The 25,829-nt window shown below is 48.3% G+C and overlaps 11 protein-coding genes and 1 non-coding gene across 12 annotated transcripts; 5 read left to right on the top strand and 7 right to left on the bottom strand.

The window, feature by feature from the left end:
* Positions 1 to 157: 157 nt before the first annotated feature.
* AWJ20_4731 (uncharacterized protein) lies at positions 158 to 817 on the top strand (the record flags this gene model as incomplete). The annotated part of the gene is made up of 1 exon (XM_018881821.1): positions 158 to 817. One exon carries the CDS (start codon positions 158 to 160, stop codon positions 815 to 817), a length of 660 nt encoding a protein of 219 aa, XP_018736261.1.
* Positions 818 to 1,154: 337 nt separating this feature from the next.
* On the bottom strand, positions 1,155 to 3,155 carry TAF12 (Taf12p; the record flags this gene model as incomplete). The annotated part of the gene is made up of 1 exon (XM_018881820.1): positions 1,155 to 3,155. One exon carries the CDS (start codon positions 3,153 to 3,155, stop codon positions 1,155 to 1,157), a length of 2,001 nt encoding a protein of 666 aa, XP_018736260.1.
* Positions 3,156 to 6,230: 3,075 nt separating this feature from the next.
* On the top strand, positions 6,231 to 7,256 carry PPH21 (phosphoprotein phosphatase 2A catalytic subunit PPH21; the record flags this gene model as incomplete). The annotated part of the gene is made up of 1 exon (XM_018881818.1): positions 6,231 to 7,256. One exon carries the CDS (start codon positions 6,231 to 6,233, stop codon positions 7,254 to 7,256), a length of 1,026 nt encoding a protein of 341 aa, XP_018736259.1.
* Positions 7,257 to 7,409: 153 nt separating this feature from the next.
* On the bottom strand, positions 7,410 to 8,627 carry AWJ20_4728 (putative cysteine synthase; the record flags this gene model as incomplete). The annotated part of the gene is made up of 1 exon (XM_018881817.1): positions 7,410 to 8,627. One exon carries the CDS (start codon positions 8,625 to 8,627, stop codon positions 7,410 to 7,412), a length of 1,218 nt encoding a protein of 405 aa, XP_018736258.1.
* Positions 8,628 to 9,390: 763 nt separating this feature from the next.
* On the top strand, positions 9,391 to 10,146 carry MTQ1 (Mtq1p; the record flags this gene model as incomplete). Its single annotated transcript, XM_018881816.1, has 1 exon — positions 9,391 to 10,146. One exon carries the CDS (start codon positions 9,391 to 9,393, stop codon positions 10,144 to 10,146), a length of 756 nt encoding a protein of 251 aa, XP_018736257.1.
* A 151-nt stretch (positions 10,147 to 10,297) lies between these two features.
* GCD10 (Gcd10p) lies at positions 10,298 to 11,653 on the bottom strand (the record flags this gene model as incomplete). Its single annotated transcript, XM_018881815.1, has 1 exon — positions 10,298 to 11,653. The coding sequence occupies one exon, from the start codon at positions 11,651 to 11,653 to the stop codon at positions 10,298 to 10,300; it is 1,356 nt and encodes a 451-aa protein (XP_018736256.1).
* A 371-nt stretch (positions 11,654 to 12,024) lies between these two features.
* On the top strand, positions 12,025 to 13,905 carry NCL1 (Ncl1p; the record flags this gene model as incomplete). Its single annotated transcript, XM_018881814.1, has 1 exon — positions 12,025 to 13,905. One exon carries the CDS (start codon positions 12,025 to 12,027, stop codon positions 13,903 to 13,905), a length of 1,881 nt encoding a protein of 626 aa, XP_018736255.1.
* A 173-nt stretch (positions 13,906 to 14,078) lies between these two features.
* AWJ20_4724 lies at positions 14,079 to 14,190 on the bottom strand (the record flags this gene model as incomplete). Its single annotated transcript has 1 exon — positions 14,079 to 14,190. It is a non-coding gene; the product is annotated as a tRNA-Leu (tRNA).
* Positions 14,191 to 14,587: 397 nt separating this feature from the next.
* ARP5 (Arp5p) lies at positions 14,588 to 16,822 on the bottom strand (the record flags this gene model as incomplete). The annotated part of the gene is made up of 1 exon (XM_018881813.1): positions 14,588 to 16,822. The coding sequence occupies one exon, from the start codon at positions 16,820 to 16,822 to the stop codon at positions 14,588 to 14,590; it is 2,235 nt and encodes a 744-aa protein (XP_018736254.1).
* A 521-nt stretch (positions 16,823 to 17,343) lies between these two features.
* On the top strand, positions 17,344 to 19,336 carry SRV2 (Srv2p; the record flags this gene model as incomplete). Its single annotated transcript, XM_018881812.1, has 2 exons — positions 17,344 to 17,405; positions 17,650 to 19,336. The coding sequence occupies 2 exons, from the start codon at positions 17,344 to 17,346 to the stop codon at positions 19,334 to 19,336; spliced, it is 1,749 nt and encodes a 582-aa protein (XP_018736253.1).
* A 222-nt stretch (positions 19,337 to 19,558) lies between these two features.
* On the bottom strand, positions 19,559 to 21,142 carry NAM9 (mitochondrial 37S ribosomal protein NAM9; the record flags this gene model as incomplete). Its single annotated transcript, XM_018881811.1, has 1 exon — positions 19,559 to 21,142. One exon carries the CDS (start codon positions 21,140 to 21,142, stop codon positions 19,559 to 19,561), a length of 1,584 nt encoding a protein of 527 aa, XP_018736252.1.
* A 446-nt stretch (positions 21,143 to 21,588) lies between these two features.
* On the bottom strand, positions 21,589 to 25,098 carry HSL1 (protein kinase HSL1; the record flags this gene model as incomplete). The annotated part of the gene is made up of 1 exon (XM_018881810.1): positions 21,589 to 25,098. One exon carries the CDS (start codon positions 25,096 to 25,098, stop codon positions 21,589 to 21,591), a length of 3,510 nt encoding a protein of 1,169 aa, XP_018736251.1.
* Between the last annotated feature and the right edge of the window lie 731 nt (positions 25,099 to 25,829).

Here is a 25,829-nt window from a genome sequence, read left to right as displayed (position 1 = left end):
AGCAACGCCAGGGGGAAAAACTCCTGCGAAGCAGGAGCAACCAGGGTCTGGGGCGGAGCCCCAGCCGCCGGAGGCACCAGGCCCCCCTGAGCGATCTGCGAGTATAAATGCAGCCGTGCGCGAGGTTCACGGGTTGGAAAGTTTCATGCTGGTGAAGATGGATCTGAGAACGTTTAAAGAGGCTTCGGTGAGGGGTGGAAGGGCGTCGTTTGACTGGGAGAACGTGAAGAATGACAAGTACAAAACCAACTATCTTGGCCACTCGCTTATGGCGCCTCATCAGGGAAGAGGAGGCAGTAAAGACCCCATTTGGTACTCGAAAGAGAAAGATGGCGGTGGTGGTGGTGGAGAACAGAAGAATGAAGGCGAGCAGTCGGAGCTCGAGATGATGAAAGATATGGAAAGAAAAGCCCTGGCAGAGTTACTGGGTTATGATCCTGCTGATATGGAAAAACTCGAGAAGAAAAAAGACGACAGATCAAACTGTGAAGGCAGTTCACACCGGTCGCAGCGGTCGCATCATCATCGGTCTAGTGACCGAGATTCCAGTCGAGAACGACATAGAAACCATCACAGCCATAGACGGCGTGATCGGTCGAATGATCGCGATAGTAATAAATCCACTCGTTCGCATGAACCCAGAGATAGACACCGATCGCGATCACGGTCCAGATCACGGTCCAGAACCCGTGAACCTTCTCACAGAGAATCCAGGCCACGAAGCAGAGACAGTCGAAAACGACATTCTCACAGACATCGCGACAGGAGCAGAGAGAGAAACAGAGATCAGAGAGACCGAAGTCGTGACCGTCGCTAGGTCGCTCACTGAGATCCAGTCCTATTTATTTATTTATTTAATTTTCATATGTGTTCGTGAGACGCTGCCTCCGGCGGCTGGGGCTCTGCCCCAGACCCCGTAGCTCCTGCTTCGCAGGAGATTTTGCTGGGACTGTCAACGAAAACGACTCGAGCGGAGCGAGAGGAGCCACGGGGTCTGGGGCGTAGCCCCAGCCGCCGGAGGCAGCAGCAACCCGTCGACGTAAAAACGACTGGAGCGGAGCGAGAGGAGTCACGGGGTCTGGGGCAGAGCCCCAGCCGACGGAGGCACAAGGTTCCCAGCAGTGAAGTTGAATAGGGATTGTATTACAGTTGAGTTAGATTCCTTTGCCGCCGACAGAACGGCTCATGTTGACACCGGCGATTTTTTGGATGTAGCTCTGGGTGGGAGCAATTTTGCGGACAGAGCGGATTTCGTCGGCCGAGTAGCCTGGGATGCGGATGTTCCAGTTGCGTTCGAGGTGCAATTGCAAGTCTTTGACTTCCAGGGTGTCGGACTTGCGGTGTTTGGCCAGTCGGCATGCGAACGACGTCACGCTCGTCACAAACTCGTCAGCAAGGTCCAACAGCAGTTCTTCAACATCGCCATCGATCATGGCTTCTTTATCGTCGCCAACAACACTGCTAACAAGCTCGCTAAGTTTACGTTTCGACAACACTCGATCTCCAGTTACTTCAAATTGAGGTGGTTTGGTAAGTGCTGGAGTGGTCAATGCAGCAGCAGGAATGGCATTTCCTCCTGATAATGAAGGTCTTCCTGGCTTCATAGTAACAGGAACTGGTTGTTTGACAGTCAGGTTCTGAGGAATTGGCAAAGAAGGAACACTGGCACGAGTGGGTGAGGACATGGCTTGACTGGCCGCTAGATGGTTAGGTGGATTAGGTCGAGCAGACGGCCCTGTTGGAGGAGTTCCTCCGGGAATATTATTTGCACTGAGTTGCATAGCTACTCGAGTCGATGGTGCTAAACCATTAGCCATTCTTGCCATGTTAACTGATGGGGTTCCTGGAGCTCCAGGTGTACCAGGACCTCCAGCACCAGCACCTACAGCTGGAGAAATGGGCCTTCCTGCAGATGAATTACTAGCTACACTACCGGGTCTTTGAATTGGAGTGGATGCTGCATTCATAGGCGACGAAATAGGAACTCCAATTGGTGAACCCTGTGGAAGCTGGTTTTGAAGTGCTGGCGACTGTCTAACAGCAGCAGCTGCTGCTTGTTGTTGTTGTTGTTGCTGAAACTGTGCCTGAGCTGCTGGAGTTTGTGCTTGTGATTGTTGAGCTTGAACTTGGGCTTGAGCTCCTGGATTTTGTTGTTGTTGCTGCTGTTGTTGTTGTTGCTGTTGCTGTTGGAGCTGTTGTTGTCCAGCAGCGACCCGAATCTGTTGCATTACTTGCAATTCCAGACTCTTGTAACTGTCTTTTCGGTCACGAAGTGACTGTTCTTGTTGACGAATTTTGGCCTTCATTTCTTCATCAAGATTAGGCTGCTCTCGTAAAGCCCGTTCTAACCGGTCAAGCTGCTCTTGAAGAGTTCTCTGTGTGTTTCTAAATTGCTCTAATTGACTAGTTCGGTATGCAAACTGTTGTTGAGGGGTCATACTTTGAAACTGTCGTTGACGCTGTTGCTGTTGTTGTTGCTGCTGTTGCTGTTGTTGTTGTTGCTGTTGTTGTTGCTGTTGTTGTTGCTGTTGTTGTGAAGCCAACCTAGCATGGTTAGCATTTGGATTCGCTGCTGCCGCTGCTGCTACCGCTGCCTGTTGTTGTTGCTGCTGCTGCTGCTGCTGTTGTTGTTGCTGCTGTTGCTGCTGCTGTTGTTGCTGTTGTTGCTGCTGCTGTTGTTGTTGTTGTTGTTGTTGTTGTTGAAGGAGAAGTTGTTGTTGTTGTAGCTGGGCCATGGCCTGTTGGTTCTGAGGAATGGCTCCATTAGCAGCAGCAGCATTCATAGCTTGTTGTTGAGCACGAGCATTCATAGCTTGTGCTTGGGCGTGAGCTGCTGTTTGAGCTTGGTTGGCTACAGGAGGTCTTTGACCACGCTGCTGAGCTTGAGCCTGCATCTGACCCTGATACTGTTGTAACACTTGTTTGATCCTCTGAGCGCGTAAAAAGTGTTCTTGGCCCTCTTGCGACTGCGGTCCGGCTTGGATCACACCTTGCATTGCTTGTTGATACTGCTGAATAAGAGCATTCAGCTGCTGAGGTTGTAAATTGACCAACCGTTCTCTCACAGCCTGAGCCTGATTTGCAGGGGATTGGTTTGGAATATTAGGCATTCCGCCACCTCCACTCGCGCCAGCGCGATTATTCCCGTTGTTCATTTTTTCTGAAAAATCAGTTCCTCCAGAAATTCAATTGCCAGGTTTACGGGAAAATATCACAAGACTGATTCACCAATTCACTGATTCAAGAAGTCACAACTTCAAAAACTCACACAATGCAATCTGTTCTTGTTATTCTGAAGCGGACTTTATACAATGACAGCGTTTCTTTTAAATCCACGGGAAACCACTTGAAACCACAAAACTCTTGGAAATAATCCACAGATACCGCGATGGCTGTTATCAATTGCAGTCTATGTTCCGGTTTCGAACTTCATTTCTCAAATTCAATGCAACTCAAAATCGACCGCTTATATATAGTCCGAGATTTCATCTGGGTTAGGGTGCATTTGATAGTAGTTACGAGGAGCCAACTGTCAGCATTAAAAATACCAGTAGATTATTTTAGACGATATCTTAGGAAGATTGGAAGAGCCAGCTTGCTATTTTATTAAATCGATATGCGAAATTAGTAGTCGCATGGAGTTTGGACCCTGCGTCGATTATGCAGCATGTCCTGCGTTGATCTGCATTCTTCAGGAGTTGTTTGATCTAGCTTTTGTTACAATTCGGTTGAAATGTCTTTGATTAATTGTTTCCAGGTGGTTTTTCTAAGATACTAGTAGATTAGGTGAAGTGGTTTATGGTTTTGCTAGGAAAAAAGGAAGACTTTGATCTTTGGAGAGTCCTCTCCATAGGCCGTTCTATTTTCTATTTTTTAGAGAAAAATTGTTCATTATGTGTCTAATGACCAAGCAACTCCCGCTTCGCGGGAGTAACGGGGTATGTGGCAGTAGCAGCGCCCCAGCCGCCAGAGGCAAGAAGTCAACTAAAATGATAGTACTGTATTGTAGTATTTGAGATATAAGAAGTCGCTAATCAGCCAGACAGTTCAGTTCATAGCAGGCAAGTGGTTTTGGAGCTCGGTGTTGAGGTTGGCGAGCTTGGAGGTGTCGATATTGTAATGTTGACCCTGCTGGACCAAGTTGTTGATGTTACCAGTCAAGCTGGCGACGATGGGAGCAGAGACACCATCAATGGCACCACCAACAAGGTTGGAGAGGAGAACCTCAGCACCGTTGGTGACTGATTGAACAAATGGTCCAAGCAAGACATTGCCAATAGCCTTGGAAACGCCAAGAGTGAAAGGAGCCAAAGCATCAGATACAGTTCCAATGGCATTATCGATTTGCGAATCGAGACCAGTGATAGCAGCAGCAATGGAGTCAGCAGCTGCGTGACCATTACCAGATTCAAGCTGTCTGGTAAGAGTGTCGACAGTTTGACGGTAGTTAGTAACACCGCTCTCAACACCATCAAGCAAAGCGTTTTGACGAGTGACAAGGCTTCTTTGCTGCATTTGAGGAAGGTGCTCTTGAAGCTGAGAGTTGAGATCAGCCAACTTCGAGGTGTCAATGTTGTAGTGTTGACCCTGTTGAACCAAGTTGTTGATATTTCCAGTCAAGCTGGCAACAATAGGAGCAGAGATACCATCGACGGCACCACCGATGATGTTGGAAAGAACAACCTCAGCACCGTTGGTGACGGATTGGACGAAAGGTCCAAGCAAGACATTGCCAATAGCCTTGGAAACGCCAAGAGTGAAAGGAGCCAAAGCATCAGATACAGTTCCAATGGCATTATCGATTTGCGAATCGAGACCAGTGATAGCAGCAGCAATGGAGTCAGCAGCTGCATGACCATTACCAGACTCAAGCTGTCTGATAAGAGTATCGACAGTTTGACGGTAGTTGGTGACACCACTTTGAACACCGTCCAAAAGAGCGAATTGACGAGCAGCAATAGTGCCTTCAGAAGCAGCAGCATTGGCAGCGCCAAGAGCAAGGAAAACAGAGATGATAAACTTAGAAGCGACCATTTTTAGATTGGTAAAAAAGAGTGATTTGTAGTTGGAAAGATGTTGTAAAACGAATGAGAATCAGATCGATGTTGAATATGATAAGAAAGAAAGAAGACCCCTGACAAGACATTTTTGACCCAATTTATATTTTTCCTGGGCCCAAGTTCGTGATATTTTTGAGACTTTGCTCATGAATATGAAACAGAGGCATCTTCGTGAAATTAGAGTTAGCCTCAATTACCGAGGACCATATCTGACTAGCACTTAGATACTGCATATTTATCCGAGACTCCTCAGTTATCCAACACAGCCTAAAATGATTTCTGTTTCATATTTTATAAAGTTCTAACTGTCAAGGTGCTTATTCCAAATCTAGACCGCTCTGTGCAGCCCTTTACCGTGAGAAAATATTAGAGATGCTGTTTCTAATAAATTCACTTGCGACCCTGTGAGCCTACTGTATCCACTTACTGATACGAGCCAGTTCATTTCAACTCATTTGCAATATTACTAATCCAGGTCTGCGTTTCTCAGGAAACCGTGAATTTTCTTACACATCAGTAACTTCTACATATGCCATCCACTCTGCACATTTCAAGTCTGAACACTTGAATTCTTCGAGTAAAAACCGTTGATTAGCCGACGTTGGCTGGAAATACCAGTTAAACCCATCAGCGGATATATTAATCAGAATAGTTCATCCCATAAACCAAACGCAATCTGGAATGCTATGGGGCTGGAGCACAAGTCAGCTGTGGCCACGACCCAAACGAAGCTCAATCCCGTGACAGGCTCTCTCATGTGCCACTCGCCACACAAAACTTAGCATATTTGCCACTTTCCGTGGACCACAAGATCCCGACCTTTTGCCTCCTGCGGCTGGAGCTCGGCCCCAGACCCCTCTGCTCCTCCCGCTGCGCTCGAGTCGTTTCGTCGGGGTCCCCGCCATCTCCTGCGAAGCAGGAGCAACCAGGGTCTGGGGCGGAGCCCCAGCCGCCGGAGGCACAGGCCGGCCATAAAGAATTCATGAAGAGGCATTGCAGGGAAGTCATATGCACGGGTGCAATCAGCTGCACTCTATCTTATGCAAGTGTTGTTATCGTGCATATAAAATCAATCCCGTTTCAAGCGGCTGCTTGATTGCTCTCAATCCTTGTTGTTATCGTACAGAGACTTTGGACGTTTCATATGTCAGACTTTCGATTCGATTTGCCATGGAAGTCGACCAAGAAGATCCTCTGAGTCAGGTTAAACATCCAGCGTCGACGTCCCGCTCGGGAGATGGCATCCCAGAAATCAAACCCGCTGAAAATCTGCATTCTATCGGTATTGGCATTCTAGAAACCTGGATTGAACGACTGCTAAAATGCGAGATTCTTAGCGAATCTCAGGTGATGAGATTATGTGACACAGCACGAGAGATCCTCGTCAATGAATCCAATGTCCAGCCAGTGAGCTCGCCAGTCACTATTTGTGGCGATATTCATGGCCAGTTCCACGACTTGCTGGAACTTTTCCGTATAGGCGGCCCTTGTCCAGACACCAATTACTTGTTCATGGGTGATTATGTCGATAGAGGGTATTTCTCGGTAGAGACTATTAGCCTGCTACTTGCATACAAAGTCCGCTATCCTCATCGTATAACGATTCTTCGTGGAAATCACGAATCACGCCAGATTACTCAGGTTTATGGGTTTTATGATGAATGTTTGCGAAAATATGGCAATACTAAAGTATGGACAGCATTTACTGACTTGTTTGATTACCTGCCTCTGACTGCTTTAGTTGAGAATAGGATTTTCTGTTTACATGGAGGACTGTCTCCTTCTATTGAAACTCTGGACCAAATCGTGCAATTGGACAGATTTCAGGAAGCTCCTCATGAAGGACCAGTATGTGACTTGCTGTGGTCGGATCCCGATGAACGCTCGGCATGGGGTGTATCTCCTCGAGGTGCTGGATTCACTTTTGGTTTCGATATATCCAGTCAATTCAACCATGCCAACTCGCTCTCTCTAATAGCTCGAGCCCATCAGCTCATCATGGAAGGCTACCAATTCACCCACGAAGAACGGGTTGTCACCATCTTCTCGGCCCCAAACTACTGCTACCGATGTGGAAACCAGGCCGCTATCATGGAAGTCGACGAAAACATGAACACAACCTTCCTCCAGTTCGACCCCAGTCCGCGCTCTGGACAATCTAATTTCTCTCGTCGCACTCCAGATTACTTTTTATAGCTTTCTGGTAGATGGGAGAGAGGGGGGGCTTTTGCCTCCGGCGGCTGGGGCTCCGCCCCAGACCCCGTTGCTCCTCTCGCTGACGCTCGAGTCGTTACGCCGGCAAGAGCGTCAGATCTAATATTATGTGCAAGTCTATTTATACAGATCCGTTTACTCCAAAACGATATATTTTTGCAGGTGTTCAGGAAGAACGTCCAAGTTCTTGGATTGAAGCCATTTGCGACTGAACAGTCGGTCGGCATATCTGTCAGCACTGTCACAGAGAAGAGTAACGACGGTGCTTCCTGGTCCAAGCTTTTGTGCTACTTCATAGGCAGCTACAACATTCAAACAAGACGATGCTCCGAGATAAAGCCCCTCTTCATCCAGAAGTCTGTATACCATGTTGATGGTCTTTTCATCAGAAATGGTCAGGGAACCGTCCATAAGCTCAATATCGGGCTTAAGGTTATCGGTAACTCTACCTTGACCAATTCCCTCAGTAATACTGGATCCGCTTCGCTCAATCAGTTTACCACCAGATGAAATATAGCTGTGGAGAACACTGCCTGGTGGATCAGCCAAAAATGCCTTGACTCGACCATTGGAAATCTCTTTCAGATATCTGGTAGTACCAGCGAGAGAACCTCCGGTACCAGTAGCACATGTAAAAGCATCTAATTTGCCATTGGTCTGAGCCCAGATTTCAGGACCTGTGGTCTCAATATGAGCTTGACGGTTGGCAACATTGTCGAATTGGTTGGTCCACACAGCATTGTCCAATCTGTCGGCATGACGCTTGGCTTGGTGGTTATAATTGTCAGGATTATCAAATGCAACTGCCGGCACTGGATACACCTCGGCACCTAATCTTCTAAGATGGTCAATTTTACCTTGAGATTGGGTGTTGGGCATATAAATGACACACTTATAGCCTCTAGCACGACACATGTGAGCAAGACCGATACCGGTGTTACCAGCGGTACCTTCGACAATGGTACCACCTGGTTTAATAAGTCCCTTCTTTTCGGCATCCTGGATAATGAACAACGCAGCTCTATCCTTAACCGAACCACCAGGGTTCATAAACTCGGCTTTTCCATAAATATTGGTACCAGTCTCGTCACTCAACTTGTTTAATCGCACAAGTGGAGTATTACCAACTGCTCCTGGGAATCCACTCTCGGACACCAGCGGAATGAATGGAGGGACAAATGGCCCACCATCGGCAGCAGTACCAATTGTAGCATAGCCTCTAGCAGCCAACGACACACTTCCCTTGCCAAGGAGCCCACTGCTCAAAACAAGTCTCTTGGCCAGCATCGTTCGGTCTGGATCTCGAATATATATCGTCAAAACGATATCTTCAGATCGGCTATAATGTGTCATGTAATGCCGCGTATCACGTGCAATGGTGTCTTCACATCCCACTCTCAACTCCATCCCTGGACCACCAAAACCACCTTTCCAACAACAAATCACGCTCTACCAACAATATTTATCTATTAATTGAGTCTCTCTCAACAGACCCTTCTCTCTTTGTATGGGTGTCGGCTGACATTTCTTCACCTGGGGAGATAAACTCTCGGGGTGCCAACCTGCCTCCGGCGGCTGGGGCTCCGCCCCAGACCCTGGCTGCTCCTCTCTCTTGGCTCGAGTCGGGCACGGGGTGCCAGACACTTTCTAACAGGCTCAGAGTTGGTGGTTTCCAGGCTTTGGCGACAGTCCCCGCCCCGACTCGAGCGAAGCGAGAGGAGCAACCAGGGTCTGGGGCGGAGCCCCAGCCGCCGGAGGCATGACCACCCCTAAAAAGTCCAGAACCATTTTCGAAAGTGAAAAGTGCGCACAGGAGCAGGACCCCTGGCTGGTATGGGAAAACTCAGGGGTAAGACGCGGCTGCAGGGGGGAAGGATCGACCGAGACTGAAAAATTATATGCAGCTATAAGTACAGGATCGCGAGAGATTGATCTGGCTGTTGACCGTGTGACATCTGCGATGCGTCTGAGCCAGCAACTGATTTCGCGGGCTCGGCAGCTCGACAGGCATCTGCCGCTGTTGCTGCCCACGCTCCGAAACATTCCCGATGCTCAGCGTGAATTGATGTGGTTAAGGAGGGAGGTTCCGTCTCATAAACTTGAAAAGGCCTGCTATATGCGAGGTCGTGGAGTTCCATTACAGTATATTATTGGATCACAGCCATTTGGCGACCTCGATATTAAATGTGCTAGAGGTGTGCTGATTCCACGGTGGGAAACTGAAGAATGGACTCTGAAATTGGCCCAACTACTACAGTATCAGCAGCTGATAGAGCAGGATCAGAACAGCAGCAGACCTCACAGCCAGATGACAGTAGTTGATCTTTGTACAGGTACTGGTTGTATTCCACTGTCTCTAGCCAGTAAATTGAGAAATACTGTAGCATATGGAGTGGATATTTCACAAAAGGCAGTGAAATTATTCAAATCTAATATCAAGAGTGTGAACCGCTCGCGGCGGCTCGACAAACGTAACAGCAAGGTGATCCCAGCTCAGGGAGATATCTCAATTGATCCGTATGTGTTCTGTGAAAAAACAGGCATTACTGATGCTGATATTGTCACGGCAAATCCACCGTATATCGGCAGAAGAGAGTTTTTCAGCCAAACAGAGCGGTCAGTCAGGCTGTACGAGCCACATCAAGCGCTTCTTGGAGGACTGGAATTCTACCGATGGATCTATGATCTTTCTGTCCACCTCCAAGCAAAAGGACTAGTGTGTGAAGTAGGAAATGCGGGTCAGATCGATTTCATGAGGTCGTTAGGAGCAAAAAACGGGTGGTCCAGCTCGGAGTTCCACGATCTCAATGGACATCCCCGTGCCGTAGTCATGTGGAAGGACCCCTCCTGGTCATTCTTAGAAGCTCTATGAGCCATGATCCCTTTCAACCCTCTCCCACCGTCGACGGTCCTAGCAAACTCCTGCGAAGCAGGAGCCACGGGGTCTGGGGCGGAGCCCCAGCCGCCGGAGGCAGTGCCCGGTTGGTTTATTATTTATTTTATTAAAAGTCTAATGCTATTTTTTATTCTTCAGCAGGTGTGCTTGTACCCGAATCAGTGGCTTTCCGCTTTCTGTGGACCTTACCAACAGCATTGGCATTTTCGTCTGGGAACACACGGATTCCCCAGAGAACATATCCACCGCCGCCACGAGACGTCATGTGAGGATGCATTCTGCCAGGAAGTGTCTGGTATTTACGGAGTCGAGTCTCTAAGATTGTGGGAGAAATGACTCGGAAATCCTTATGTAGGACCAGGGTTGTTTCAGTGAGTAATTCTTTGGTCTCGCTGAACATTACAATTGGTCGTGATCCGCCAACAGCGGGAATGATACGGGGGATCAAGGACGCTAAATGAAGACCAGTAGCAACTAATAATCCATCAAAACCGGAATTGCTGATGAGATTTTGAACGGTAACCGAGTCATTATATCTGGTACGACGACGATAGTATTGTCCTCGTTGGTTTGACTTGAGTTGCTGCAGCTCTTCAGTGGTTTTTTCCTCAAACGGCTCGATTTCCGACGGTTCAAAGAACTCTAACCAATTGACAGTTTTGATCATTTTGGCAATGAGTCCTTGAGAGTAGTTCATATATCGTAGTCCATCGAGATTAGGATGCTCGTTATCATGAGCCACTACAATCAGTCCTTCACCACCCATTCGTTCCATCATAGCTCCAACAAGCAATCCACTGATGTCGTCTACAACAAGATAAGTACCTCCTGGTCGAACATTGGCCAAACTCAGCATTAATGCAAGAGACTCTTCACTCATATTCTGAATACGCGAAGCGTCTTTATCTAAATAAATATCAATCAGTTCGGCACTGCCAATGGGTTCAGGTGTGAACTGATTCAAGAATTTCTGTTGTTTACGCTTGAGATATTTTTCTTTTGAAAATGCCGTCTTCTTGTCAAAACTGGAATGTGATGTCTTGACTTTTTCGATGATTTGTTTTCCTGACAGACCACCTTTTTTGAGTTCTTCAATCTCGGCCATAGACAGACCCTGTACTGAGGAATCATCCACCAGCTCTCGGTTGTTCTCATGAGGAGCTAATTCCGATACAGGCTCGTCCTGGTTATCTAATTCGTAGTTATGATTCACAATAGATAGTTTGTTATCAGCACCAATTTCATAAGTATATCCATATGGATGATTAAGAATGTCGTCTACTTTGAAACTGCCGAATTTTCCCAGATTCACCGTCTGACCTGGATGTAGCTGTAAAACTCGGAAGTTTTCTGAAGGCAATCGAATCATGACATATTGGCCTGGTTTAATATGAGTCTGATCAAACTCGTGAGAATAATCAATTGATTCAGGATCCTGCTGTTGCAGCGACTGAAGCTGTTTCTGCTGCCTCGTGGATGTCATAACTTCGCCAAAACCTGTTCTCTCCTCCAATTTACAGTTTTGATAAATTTCCAGCAGTAACGAACTACCTCTGTTTCTTTTATAACAGTGATACTGTGGTGGTATAAAAAAAATCTGATGAATGCTCTTGACACGGCTTCAGATTCAATATCTGATGCTGTAAATATCGTTTACTGCTGAATCTGAAAAATTTGGTCGATCCTTCCCTTCCTGACAATCAATGTATAACCTAACATCGGTTCCCTGCATTTGAAAAATTATTTTTTTCTAGGTGTACCTGCCGCATTATCTGAAGATCCTGAAAATTATCAAGCATTGGAACTTGTATTTATTTATTTTTGATTCATAAATAAAATCACAATTGTGGAAAAATGGGAAGAAAAGCCAAGAATAAGCAACCCGCTCCTCCCTCATTAGATGAGTTTCATGAGGGTAAGAAGCGTAAGGGACACAAATCAGCCGGTTCGAGCTCGTCTTCCTCGAAGAAACATAAGCCTAATGGTACTAATGGCACCACTGAACACAAAAGTAAAAGAAGCTCAAAATCGAAAACTTCTGCTCCTATTGATAAAGAGGAAATTGAAAAGACCAAGAAGAGTCTGTTTGAGAACTCTGATGAGGAGGAAGATGACGATGTGGTAGGAAGTGAGCTAGATGATGATGAATTCTATGATTCAGACGAAGACCGTCAAGCTAAACCAATGTTCAGTGATGACGATGAAGATGACGAGATTCTTGAACAAATGAATAAGAAAGCCGCTGCTACTTTCGGTTTAGAAGATAGTGAAGACGAAGAGGACGATGACGAGGATGAAGAGGAGAATGACGAGTTTGATGTCGATGAGGAAGACGAGGACGATGACGAAGATGACGAAGATGGAGAAGATGATAGTGGCAAATATGCCACTGAAGAAGCTCCTAAAGCACATGTTCTGCCTTCTGAACAAGAAAAAGAGATAGAAACACAACATCCAACAGACTTGCACGCATTACGAACCCGTATTCTCGAAGTTGTCAAGGTTCTTGAAGATTTCAAGACCCTGGCTGAAGAAGGCCGTAGCAGATCTGAATATACCGACCAGCTGTTAGACGATATTGCCGCTTACTACGGATATTCACGTTATTTGGCTGAAAAGCTGTTTAATCTGTTTTCACCAGCTGAAGCTATTGAGTTCTTCGAGGCCAACGAAGTAGCCAGACCAGTTACTATTCGTACCAACACCTTGAAAACAAGAAGAAGAGACCTTGCTCAGGCTCTTATTAACAGAGGAGTCAACCTTCAACCCATTGGTAAATGGACTAAGGTCGGTTTACAAGTGTTCGAGTCTCAAGTGCCTATTGGAGCCACCCCAGAATACCTTGCTGGACACTATATTCTTCAAGCCGCATCTTCTTTCTTACCAGTCATGGCCTTGGATCCACAGGAGAATGAGCGGGTGCTAGATATGGCCTCGGCTCCCGGTGGTAAAACGACATTCATTTCTGCCATGATGAAAAACACCGGTTGTGTGTTTGCCAACGACTCTAACAAATCGAGAACCAAGTCTCTGATTGCCAACATCCACCGTCTTGGCTGTTCCAACACCATTGTATGTAACTACGATGCTCGTGAGTTCCCTAAAGTCATTGGTGGATTCGACAGAGTGCTGTTGGATGCTCCATGTTCAGGTACTGGTGTTATTGCCAAGGACCCAGCTGTCAAGACCAGTAGAACCGAGAAAGATTTCATTCAACTGCCACATCTCCAGAAACAACTGCTTCTGTCGGCCATAGACTCTGTGGATGCCAGTTCAAAGACCGGAGGTGTGATTGTATACTCGACCTGTTCGGTCATGGTTGAAGAGAACGAGGCTGTTGTTGACTATGTTCTCCGTAAACGACCCAACGTCAAGCTTGTTGAGACTCATCTGGAGATCGGAAAAGAAGGGTTCACGAATTTCCGAGGCAAGAAGTTTGATCCTTCAGTCAAACTGACCCGAAGATACTACCCTCACACATACAATGTCGACGGATTCTACGTGGCCAAATTCCAGAAGACCTCAGGTTCGTTCCACGACAACAGCAAGGCTGGTGCCAGAGAAAAGGAACGAGCCATCCGCGAAGATGAGGATGCTGAGCCACTCATCCACGGCGACTTTGCCGAGTTCAACGACCCCGAAGACTCTGCCCTCATCGAGCAAACTAGACGTCGCTCCATGAAAAAGAAGGGTCTCAACCCCAATGCACACAAACCCAAGCCTGCCAAGAACTAATTTTTATGTACAAATAGCATCTGATTTCTTTGAGTGTCTCTTTTTTGCCTTAGGCGGCCGGGCTCCGCCCGGACCTGTTGTGCTCGCTTCGCGAGCTTACTGGGGGTCCCCTGTTGGATTGGGAGGTGGGTGACAGTGACGGGGGCACAAAAAAGGTGCAAAAAAAGAGATGGTGACACCTAAGGGATTCGAACCCTTGCATCTTGCGATATTAGAATGCTCCCTCTTCTCGAGGGTAAGTCTTGCAACTTGAGTCTAACGCCTTAACCGCTCGGCCAAAGTGTCTATTTCTGGAACCGCAACCCCCCGACCGCTGCTGCTCCCTGTGACCAGACCTCTCCACTCCCGATCCATAGACCTCCGCGAACCAAACAAATCACCCTCACAATCCTTCAAATCCATCCAAAACATCTCCAATCGCACGAGTCGACTCCAATTTTTCCTCCAATCCTAACTTTAGAGTTCCCGGACATGCCTCCGGCGGCTGGGGCTCCGCCCCAGACCCTGGTTGCTCCTGCTTCGCAGGAGTTTTCGTTGGGACCGTCGACGAAACGATTCCAGCGAAGCGAGAGGACAGACCGACCACAGCCCGACCCCGCTCGCGAAGCGAGCACAACGGGTCCGGGCGGAGCCCGGCCGCCGGAGGCAAAAAGACCCCTCACAGTCGTAAAATATACATTAACTATCGTACTAGAGCATTGCCAAAGCCGTGCTCTTTGATGTAGCCACTGCCCATTTCGAGGTAGTCCTCGCGGGTCACCACTGAGGACCGGAAGTCGTCGGTTAGCGACCACTGAGCCATGCCGCGCCAGGCGTCGAAGGAGAGGTTGGACGCTCGTTTGACCGAGAGAGAGGTATTGACAGGGAGAATGGCCCGTAGTTCGTTGAAAAGACGGTCTTCGAAGTTGGGGAAGTGTGCTTGACCGCCGTGAAGGAAGAGGTTGTTGGCGTAGGGGATAGTCTTGTTCCGGAGAAGGATATCTCCGCAGACTTCGACAATGCCTGCTTGGTCGACACCGGCAATTGATGGCTGGAAAAGCACTTCGGGAACTCTGATTCGTTCGACATTCAAGTTCAGTTGATGTGACTGAGCTCGCGACTCGGGATCGAACTCGTGCGGTCCTCGTAAGAACATGTGAATGGTACTTTTTCTCCAGTCCAGTTGTGCTTCTCGCGTGTCTTCAATTGAGAATGTAGGGTCGTGTTGAAGTAGTTGTTCTTGTAATGCTTTAATTGTATTCTTTTCTTCTTCCTCTTCTTCACTGTCACTGGCATTCGCAATACGGCGATATACAGCCCAGTCGTCGTCGTTGGCTCCAAACGTATCGTCAGGATCGTCATCTCCAGCTCCAGCAGCTCGTCTTCGTTTATTACCACCTCGTGAATCAGAAGCCAAAACTGCAATTGATTTCATTCTCATTTGTGAGGCATGCGATTTACGATTACTTAATTCTTCCCGAAGTCGTTCTTTCTCTCGAACATTTGCTAGTAATCCATCCAATTTATCCCGTTTTTCCTTTATCCAGCCTTCTAAATCTGCTTCTCTCCATTCATCATCTTTTCGAGCTTCTTCAGCCAGTCGCTGCTCTTCAAGCAGTTTCTCTTCTTTAGCTCTCATTCTAGCGTCGTAACTGGCCTTTAACAGCCGCTGTCGTCGCTTTTCTTTAATCTGCTCTTCATCGAGATCTTCATCTGGAATCTCAACTAATGGGAACGACGGGGCCACCTGTTCTTCAGTGTCATCACCTACATCCTGCTTACGACCTCGTCGAATGGTTTTCTCAAGCTCTGAGATCGTCTTTTGAAGTGCTGCCTCGTCTTTAATACCCTCGCCATCTAGCATTCTCTTGACTTCTTTTTTATTCGGGGCACTGGCAATTCGGTTTTTAAGCTCGTTATAATACTCTAATTCCTGTTCTTGTTGCACCAGTTTCTCCAGTCTCTTTTTTGCAGCCTGCTCTTGTAATCTCCTACCCGACTCTTTTCTCTGCTCAGCAATACGTGCCAGCTCTTCTTCTGATTTTTCCTGTACCACCACTTCAGTAAACGGAGCCTGTATTATCCGTTCACGAGTCGACATTGTCGAGTATTCAAGGTAATTCGACAGTTCTTGAGGGTAATCTGACGACACGTAGCAGTGATCGTGGATCATATATGTGGCTTGACTGGGTGTCACTTTCGTTGGAAAGTAAGGATATTTCAGTGCCAGTAGAGCTTGGAGATACGAAGACGCCTGTCTACCACCCCAATTGATTCGTTTAGCCTGGGACAGAATTCCTCTTCCTTTAATTACTGGAATGATATGTGTCGCTTCATGGCCACAAGAAACCACAATACCCGTATGACTGCTGTCTGAAACATTGACACCCTGATTATAATGGAACGAGAACAGCGAATCAATACCATAAGTCAAACTAGGAACATTGTACCCTTCAAACAGCAGTTCATTCATGAATTTCCGCTGCGGTTCTGGTGCACCCAAAATCTCCGTCATTACAATCGGATTTTCAACCCCGTTTCTGGATCCCACTGACAATTTGGCAAAACTGTAATCTAATATCGTCTCAGTAGCGTCCCAATTCGATATCAATGGACCATCAAACGGAGACTTGATGCTCTGACGAGCTGTAGCATCTAAATAAATATCGTTGCCCACCAAAGTATAACTTCGATTAGCTCTCCTGTCTCTGAACTTCGAAACCTGAGAGAAAAACTCATGACTCGGACTCTCCTCATTCGCATATCCAATCCGAGTCTGGTACGACCCGAAATCTATTGCAATAGGCACGCCCTCTTTCCATCCTCCAGTAATCGGTTCAACAGCCTCGGGCTTCTCAATATCCCTCAACGGATACAAAACAGGAGCAAATTCCTCAACAGGCTCCTCAACCTTGACCGAGTCAATCGATGGAGGCATTTCTACTCTTCTCGCTGACACCCGAACTCAATCCTTATGTTCCTATCTCACCTTCCAACATGCGACTCTCCAACTGAGGCCAGCCGCACGTCCACTATTTCCCCGCCAGATCACGTGATCTGGGTTCTTCCTGGTTTCTGGATCCAGGGAGCGGTGGCGCTGCCTCCGGCGGCTGGGGCTCCGCCCCAGACCCTGGTTGCTCCTCTCGCTACGCTCGAGTCGTTTCGCAACGGTCTCCGCCATCTCCTGCCAAGCAGGAGCAACCAGGGTCTGGGGCGGAGCCCCAGCCGCCGGAGGCAAACCCGACCCCCCAACCCCAGAATCAACCCGTAAAAAGGCAGGAGGAGAAAGTACCCCTGAGATTGTCACGTGATGTGTCTGCAGGGGCGGCAGGACCAGGTCAGCATCGCCACGCCAGGTTCACGGGATGTCTCCGCAAACAACGACGTCTGACGCAACGAAACAAACGGCAAACAGGCCTTTTCACAGGTTTACAGAGTCAATTGAGTTACTGTCGAAAGATGAGTGTCAACGAGAACACGCCCTCGGGCCCGGGTTACAACATTGTCACGCTCATGAAGCGGTACGTACCACTCCCGCCGGGGACACATTTACAACAGGACCGGCACCCCATTGCGGTTGCCAAAGTCCAAACCACTCCGCGAAGCGGAGCACAACGGAGTCTGGGGCAGCGCCCCAGCTGCCGGAGGCACACCCCGACCCGGAAATATGCCTCCGGCGGCCGGGCTCCGCCAGGACCCGTAGTGCTAGCTTCGCGAGCAGCAGGGGGTTGTGGGGTGAATGAAGTGACTAACAGGGGTTTTTAGGTTGGAAGCGGCGACTTCGCGGTTGGAAGATCTGACTGTTTATCATTCGGAGGCGCTGAGTAGGTCGGCTTTGGGTACAGCTGCTGGAGTCACGGCAGAGAAGAGAGCTGAGGCAGCGGCTGGTTCTGATGCCGGAAGTGCTGTGGGTGAGAAGGGAGTGGGTTCGGGTGCTGATTCTATTGCTACTTCTCCTACTGATACAAGTGGTTCTGGAGGCGTGGGATCGACACCAGCTGCTAAATCTGTTGATTCGCCCTCTTCGTCTCCTATTATTGAAGAGTTCGAGACGATTATCAAGACCGGACTCACTCAATTGCTGGCTTTGAGTAAGAGTTTGGACCCGTTGATTGAGGAACAGGTGATTCCTCTTTTGAGAGCTTTTGAGGCCGAGAGAGATTTCTTGATTGTGTCACTTAAAGCATCGAAACCAGATGTGTCGTCAAAGACGTTTTCTGAACTGTTTGCTCCTATTCAACAGCATGCAGAAACCATTATTAACATCCGTGAGACCAATCGAGGCTCGAAATTCATTAACCACTTGGCAACTGTTGCAGAAGGCATTCCTGCTCTTGGTTGGGTCACTGTTGACTCGCCTGTTGATTATATCAGTGATTTCAAAGACAGTGCCCAATTCTATAGCAACCGGATTCTCAAGGAGTATAAGGATGTGGAGAAGAAACATGTCGATTGGGCTCGTACCTTCTCCAGTGTCATTGTCGATTTACAGTCGTTTGTTCGTAAACATTATCCCAAGGGTCTTCAATGGAATGAAAACGGTAAACCTTTAGATGTTGTTATTAAAGAGAAGAACGAAGAGGGTGCTAGTACCTCTGTTATCGCTACTCCAGCTGTCACTCCTCCTGACTCTACATCTGGTGCTGCTAAGACTGGTGGTGCACCACCCCCTCCTCCACCACCTCCAGCTTCTTTGTTCACTGACGACGCCAAATCTGGTCCAGAGACTGATTCGTCGAGCAGTTCTGGCGGTGGTATGAACGCGGTATTTGCTGCTCTTAACCAAGGAGAAGGTATTACCTCGTCATTGAAGAAGGTCGATAAGAGCGAGATGACTCATAAGAACCCAGCACTTCGTGCCGGTGCAAATGAAGCTTCAAAGGTCAAGAAATCACCTCCTCCACCCAAGAAACCCGCCAGTCTCGCTGCTGGAGCACCATCTGCTGCTAGTAACGTTCAATCCAAGAAGAAGCCTGCTCATAAAGAGCTCATTGACACTAAATGGATTGTTGAATACTTTGAAAATGAGCACAAGATTGTTATTGAGGGTGAAATGAACCAAGGAGTGTTCATCGACCGCTGTTCCAACTGTACCATTCAAATCAAGGGCAAAGTCAGTGCCATCACCATCAACGAATGTTCTAAAGTGGGTGTTCTATTTGAGAACCTTGTTTCTGGTGTCGACGTGATCAAATCTACTGGATTCGGGCTTCAAGTCACCGGCAGCATGCCCACTCTGACCATCGACCAGAGTCACGAAGGACAAATCTACCTCAGCGAGGAGTCTCTCAATGTCGACATCTACACCTCGCAGACCTCGGCCATCAACATCGAAGTGCCCAGAAACGCTGAAGAGGGCGACTACTCCGAAACGCCTCTCCCCGAGCAAGTGGTCCACCGCATCGGTCCTAACGGCCAGCTCACCAGCACCGTTGTCGCTATAGATGGTTAAATCGATTCCTATTTCATTAGTTCGCGTGCTGCCTCCGGCGGCTGGGGCTGCGCCCCAGACCCCCCGGCTCCTCTCGCTTCGCTCGAGTCGTTTTCGTCGATGGTCCCAGCCATCTCCTGCGAAGCAGGAGCTACGGGGTCTGGGGCGAAGCCCCAGCCGCCGGAGGCAGGTAGACACACCAGGGTTGGAAGATATGTACATAGATTATTTACAGGATGCGGATTAGATGTTCTTACGTCTTCTGGCAAAGTAGTACATGTGAGCTCGTTCATGCATGTCGAGAGGGAAGGGAGACACGAGCTCCGAGTGGCCTGGTCGGGCCACGGGGTCTCGTAGGTAGACTGCGTGGCATGTCAGGAACGACACTTCGATGTGGTGGGGCAGCACCGCGAATGGAGTCAGGAACTGTCGGGGGGTCCATGGCGTGAAGTAGCCCTTTTCGGGCTTGGAAAGTCCGTACAGTTTACCGTGCCCGTATGGTAATCGAATGGGCAACACCGAGTTGATATCTTCACGAGCGTCTTTGGCTCGCACTATTGGTAGCTTCTCGGGCAGTCTGTCGACCCAGGTAGGATCGTACTCTTCACTGCTGTTTTTCAGGTCTCGGATCTTGCTTGAGTACGTCTGTCTAATATGCTCTTGACGCAGCTTGACCACGTCCTGAACAAGCTTCTTCACATCAGACTTGTTAGCTGGTCCGGATTCTCCAGATTCTTCCTTCGAGTAGTATTTCGAAACGGTTTTGCTGACATCGGCACTAGCAACTTCTCCTGTTTCAGCAGCAGCAGCAGCTGACGATTCGGTTGTACTCTCTGTAGCAGTTTCTGTAGCAGTCTCTGAAGCAGTTTCTGAAGCAGTTTCTGAGGCAGTATTTTCGGTTGTGGTTTCGGTAGCAGCAGCTTTAACAGCAGGAGCAGAATCGACCTTCAAGTTGACATTGACGCCCTTGACAAGACCATAAATACTCAAGGATTTGGCGAGAATGGCCTTGCCGCCGTCTTGTGGTAGTGTACCGTGTTTGTTGAAGTAAGCTTCGTTACGAAGAATACCCTCGAGAACCGACACTGGTGTGACCTCGTCAATTTTCTTGCTCATGTCCTCACGAACCTGTTTGTTCCAGGCAATGTTCCTAGCAGTTTGCTTCTCGAGATATTTGGTGTAGTAGGCCTTGTTTCTCTTTCTGTTGTGTTGGCGGATTCTCCACATGACTTCTGGCTTGGCTCGGCACTTGTCGAGATATTTATTATACTTTTTAATCTGTTTGTTGACGAGTTCGACCGATTGCTTGATGGTAGGTTTCTGACGGCCAAGTGCCTCGAGAACCCGTTCTGGCTCGACTGAGAAGACGTCTCCAGGACGCAAAATATATCCAGGCTGTTTAATTTTGATGCCGTTGACTTTGACATTTCCCCGGACAATAAATTGCGCCGATTGACGAATACTGGAAGCAAACATAGCCCGGAAAACGGCTGTATCAAGACGACGTTCAAGACCCACGTACGTTTGCAAAGCCCAAGGAATCTCGTCTTGCGAGCTCTTGGACTCGGCTGAGCCTGCAGATTTGGTCGACTGAAGAGGATTCACCGAGTTGAGCTCGCTCTTGAAAATATTTCGAAATTGAGTTTCCGTCAAATGCTCACCATGGTAGCTTCTCGACTCCTGCTTTGCAGAAAAGATTTGCTGATACAGAGTGCCGCGACGAATATTCTTCCGCCAAGTCATGGCATTAAACACATTGTACTTATTGTACGACGGACGAATCCGCTTCCTGGTCAAGGAAAACAGCACCTTATTCCTCCGAGTCATCTGTGTTGTTTTCCGTCGGGCTCACGTCCTCCTCAATTGGTGATCTGAATTTTCAATTTTTCATCCCGACTTTTTTTCAACACCTTGCATCTGCGTCACGTGATGGAGATCTAGGGTCTGGAGGGATGATGCCTCCGGCGGCTGGGGCTCTGCCCCAGACCCCGTGGCTCCTCTCGCTTCGCTCGAGTCGTTTTCGTCGACGGTCCCGGCCATCTCCTGCTTCGCAGGAGCTACGGGGTCTGGGGCAGAGCCCCAGCCGCCGGAGGCACAGGGCCCGGAAGGTGTATAATGCTCGAGTCGCTCGTCAACAACGATCACAGCCATCGCCTGCGAAGCAGGAGCTACGGGGTCTGGGGCGGAGCCCCAGCCGCCGGAGGCAAAGAGGGGCCGGGAGGTATATAAATAAATCGTCAATTACAAATAAAAATACAAATGCCAGAGAGAGATTATCTGAGCCCGATGGCGGTGCGAGCGTCGGTTCGTGGGGGTGAAAGGACGTCCATTTCGCCGAGAGCGCGTTCGAGTTCGCCAAGGAATCGTAGGAAGGTGGTGTTGGAACCTTTTTCTTGTGTGAAGACGGCTCGAGTGCCTCCTTGCATGGGGTACACGTTGATTCGGAACTTGGCAGACCGCATCGATAGCACGTTTCGTGACGAGATGACGGCTGTGACAGTTGATGAGACTGAGTCCTCGTTGATTTGCGAGATACCGTACTTTTGCCAGTCTTCTAGCACTTCGACTATGATATGTCTCATGGTGGTCACTGACGAGGTCGAGAAGAGAGTCTTGGTAGCGTACTGAGACTTTTTGGCGGTAGAAGGAGTGGGTCGGGTGGTGTATTGTGGATTGGGATTCAGCATCTTCATGAACCAGTTCTGCTTGACTTCGTTGGACTTGCCAGACGATGTACGTGTAGCAACAGTGGGTGCTGGTGGTGGTGGAGGTGCTGGTCTCACAGCCTGTGGTTGAGTAGTAGATACTGCTGTTGCTGGTGGTGGAGGTGGTGGTGGTCTACGAGGATTCAATGTTAATCGTCTGAATAGTGAAGTGGCTGCATTCGGTTTGGCTGTGGCAGCAGCTTCTTTTGATTTCAGGTCAGACATGTCAGTAACGTCGTTTGAAGTGATCATGATATTATTCGATTTCACGGCCAGTGGCTTTCTTACGGGTTTAGACACTGGTTGTTGGTCGTGATTCTTCAAAGGATCAGTCTTGGTGCGCTGAACTTGAGAAACTTGCGAGTTCTTGTAGGGGTTGGAGATGGGTTTGGATGCATTAGTAGTAGTGATGGTGGAAGTAGAGACAACAGGAGCTTGTTTGGTGGTGGTGGCTGGTCTGTTAGTAGACTTGGCACTAGACTTGGTGTTGTTATTGGCGGTATTAGGTCTACGATCTGACTGGCTCGGTTTCGTGGTGTTGTCGCTACTGTCCTTTCCAGTGGCTGTGGTGATGGAATTAGTGGCTTCGATAGGAGATGGCGGTGGTGATGGTGATATCAGCAAAACTGGCTCAGTAGTGACTACGGGATTGGGTTTTGGTACTGGAGCTGATGGTGTTCTATAAGCAGCAAATCCCGTATGGCTTCTGGCTTTGAAACTATCAGTCTTGACCAGACCAGAAATCTGGAGTCGACTAGACTCCTTAGTTACTGCAGTGTGAGCAGACGGTGGAACCAATTCTCTTTTCTTGGGTTGGGCTAATACACTTTCTTGCTTGAAGTAGTCGTAGTCGTAATCATAGTCCTGGGTTATAGTATCGCGCTTGTCATGTGCTCTGTTTGGACGTTTATATATCTTCAGATCAACCTCCTCTTCAATAGCATCAGCAAACCGGTCTTCCTCAAAAATCATTGGCAAGAAATATGGTGTTGCAGTCGAAGTGGTTGAAGCTTCTGATACAGTCGAATAAGCAGAATAAGGACGAGATCCTGGCTCGACTGAATTGACTTCGTGTTCTCCAAGAGAAAACACCCGTTTTTCAGTGGTGGCCATCTTTGGTGCTTTAATACTGCTTAAAGGATCCGACACGGCACGGTCACTGGTTCGTGAAGGCAGGTCGGTAGAGAAAAACGCCTGTTCACACATAGATGCTAACTCGACCGAAGCACGTTTACTAATGAAGTTGAAATCTTCTTCTGGTGTCAAGTGAGGTGTTGGTGTTTGGTTGATGTATGTACGTGGTATTGGCAGTGACTCAACCTGGGGCTTCGCTGTCACTGCAGTAGTTGCTGTTTCTATTTCAGTCGAAGTAGTAGTAGCACCTGCTGATGTTGGGTTGGCAGTTGAAGTTGTGGTGGTGGTGGTAGCATTTCGAGCGATAATTGATGATGGTGGAGTGGTTTTTTGAGGGGTCGTGTTACCAGACTGGTGTCTCATATGCGAAGAAGAGGCTCTCTTTCTGACGAACGCGACATTTCGTCGATGACTAGAAGAAGCAGTAATGACAGAAGCGACTGAATTACTTCTGGAATGATTACGCGAATGAGGACCAGCAGCGCCAGCGGCATTTCTAACAGCCGTCTTTTTCAAAGTGATGGACACCTGACTGCTGCGTTTTCTATGATGCGATTGATGATGGGTATGAGTGTGGTTATGTCGAGAAGCGTGATGATGGCTGGACGATTCGTTATCTCTAGATACAGAGTTGTTTTTGTTATTAGAATACTCTTCGTCTTGACGATGGTCATGTCGGTATTTCATCAGTAAACAGTAGAAAGTTTTTTCGGAATTAGGGCCTGGGGCAAGCAATTTCTCAATCACAGCCTTTTTGGACGCGCCATGCCAGAGAATTTGCAGGTTTTTGAGGATTTCAGGGTCTATATCAGAAACTGTCTTTACAGGTCTATCGGCATTGGCGAAAATCGTGTCAACTGGTTGATGAAGACGCGTATTATGATGGCCATTTTTCCGTACTGGATACTTTTTAAGAAGAGGATGCCGTAGAATTTCTGCCATGGAGATTCGTTTAATAGGATCGACCCTCAACATTCTCCAAATGAGATCCTGAGCTTCACTAGAGATATCACTGGGCATAATAAACTTACCAGTCTGCACTTTGAGAAGCAGTTTCCGGATATTATCGTCGTCAAACGGTAAATGACCAGTTAATAATGCAAACAAAATAACACCGCAGGACCAGATATCGCTGGGAGCTCCATGGTAGTTCTTACCAGCGACGATTTCTGGCGATGCATAGTGAGGAGAACCACAGGAAGTTTCCAGCATACGGTCTGAAGTTTCTAAAGCGGCCATACCGAAGTCGGCGATTTTAATGTTACGATTCTTGTCGAGTAGCAGGTTTTCGGGTTTTAAATCTCGATGACAGATATTAAACTTGTGACAATAGTCGACTCCGTATATAATTTGTCGGAAATAGTTGACGGCTTCACGCTCATCTAAACGGCCCTTTTTAATCAGATAATCGAACAATTCTCCGCCTTCTACATACTCTAGAACGAGATAAAGCTCGCCCTTATTCTCCCACACGTCGTATAAAGCCATGACATTGGGATGTTCTATAAGTTTCATAATAATGACCTCACGTTCGATTCCATAAGGCAGTCCGCCCTGATCTTTCGGATCTGATCCGTACTGAGTAGCATCTACCACTGCAGTAGCACCTGGTCCAGCTCCTCCATTAGCAGAAGGCGAAGTAGCAGCGCCATTTCCCGCGCTACCGCCTCCAACTACTATCTCCTTAGGAACAATCTTAACAGCAGCGAGCTGGCCAGTCAACGAATGTTTGGCCAGCCTGACCCTGCCGGAACTGCCTCGTCCCAGCGTGCGACCTAGTCGCCACGGGCCGACATGGCTCTTTGACCGCTTACTAGCACTCGAATGGTTCGACGTCTGCGACAGCCGGTGATTCGCTTTGACCGCCTCGTCGCTCCCAGCCGCCGGGCCACTGCTAGCGGTATGGGTCGCAGCCTGAGCTGCTGCTACCGCTACAGTCGTCATCTCGTGTCTAAACTGTTAGTTCTGGACCTTCTGGAGGGGTGGACTGCCTCCGGCGGCTGGGGCTCCGCCCCAGACCCTGGTAGCTCCTCTCGCTTCGCTCGAGTCGTTCCGTCGAGAACCCATCCAAACTCCTGCGAAGCAGGAGCAACCAGGGTCTGGGGCGGAGCCCCAGCCGCCGGAGGCACACCCCGGCCCTCCAAAACCACTTACAATTGTGAAATAAACCGGTGAGGAGCGTGTCTGAACGTATCATCCACCTGTGGAGCCGATGTTTGTGCCGAGAATCACGTCGTGTGTGTTGTGGTGGTGGTGAGTGATGAAGTGAGTGGGTGTCAGTCAGGATGGAAACAAACCTAATTATCAATACAATCTGAGAAAGAGTCCAAGGATAAGTGCAGCTAGAGACGGACAGATCTGCTTACTGCACGCACTTTAGCAGGGATGCCGGTCCGTCTATCAGTGTGCAATGTTAATATGAAAATGCTCGAGTCGGGTGACGGCGATCTGATTGCAATCCACCCACTAACAATAGTGGCTATTACAGTTTGCTATTATTAAAACAGTCAATCAGTCCGTGTATGTGTCTTTGTTGGTACAGGCAATGCTGTCGATGCTGCTGCTTCTGCTGCTGCTGGTGTGTGATGATGTGCACGCCTGATATCTGCCAGCCGGTGGTGCTGTTGTGGTTATTATTAATCTCGGTTTTCGGACTGCTGTTTCTGCGATTGTCC

This window comes from Sugiyamaella lignohabitans, chromosome D (assembly GCF_001640025.1).
Source record: "Sugiyamaella lignohabitans strain CBS 10342 chromosome D, complete sequence".
NCBI lineage: Eukaryota > Fungi > Ascomycota > Dipodascomycetes > Dipodascales > Trichomonascaceae > Sugiyamaella > Sugiyamaella lignohabitans.
The sequence above is the reverse complement of the archived record's forward strand: the minus strand, read 5'-3'. Positions and strand labels throughout refer to the sequence as shown.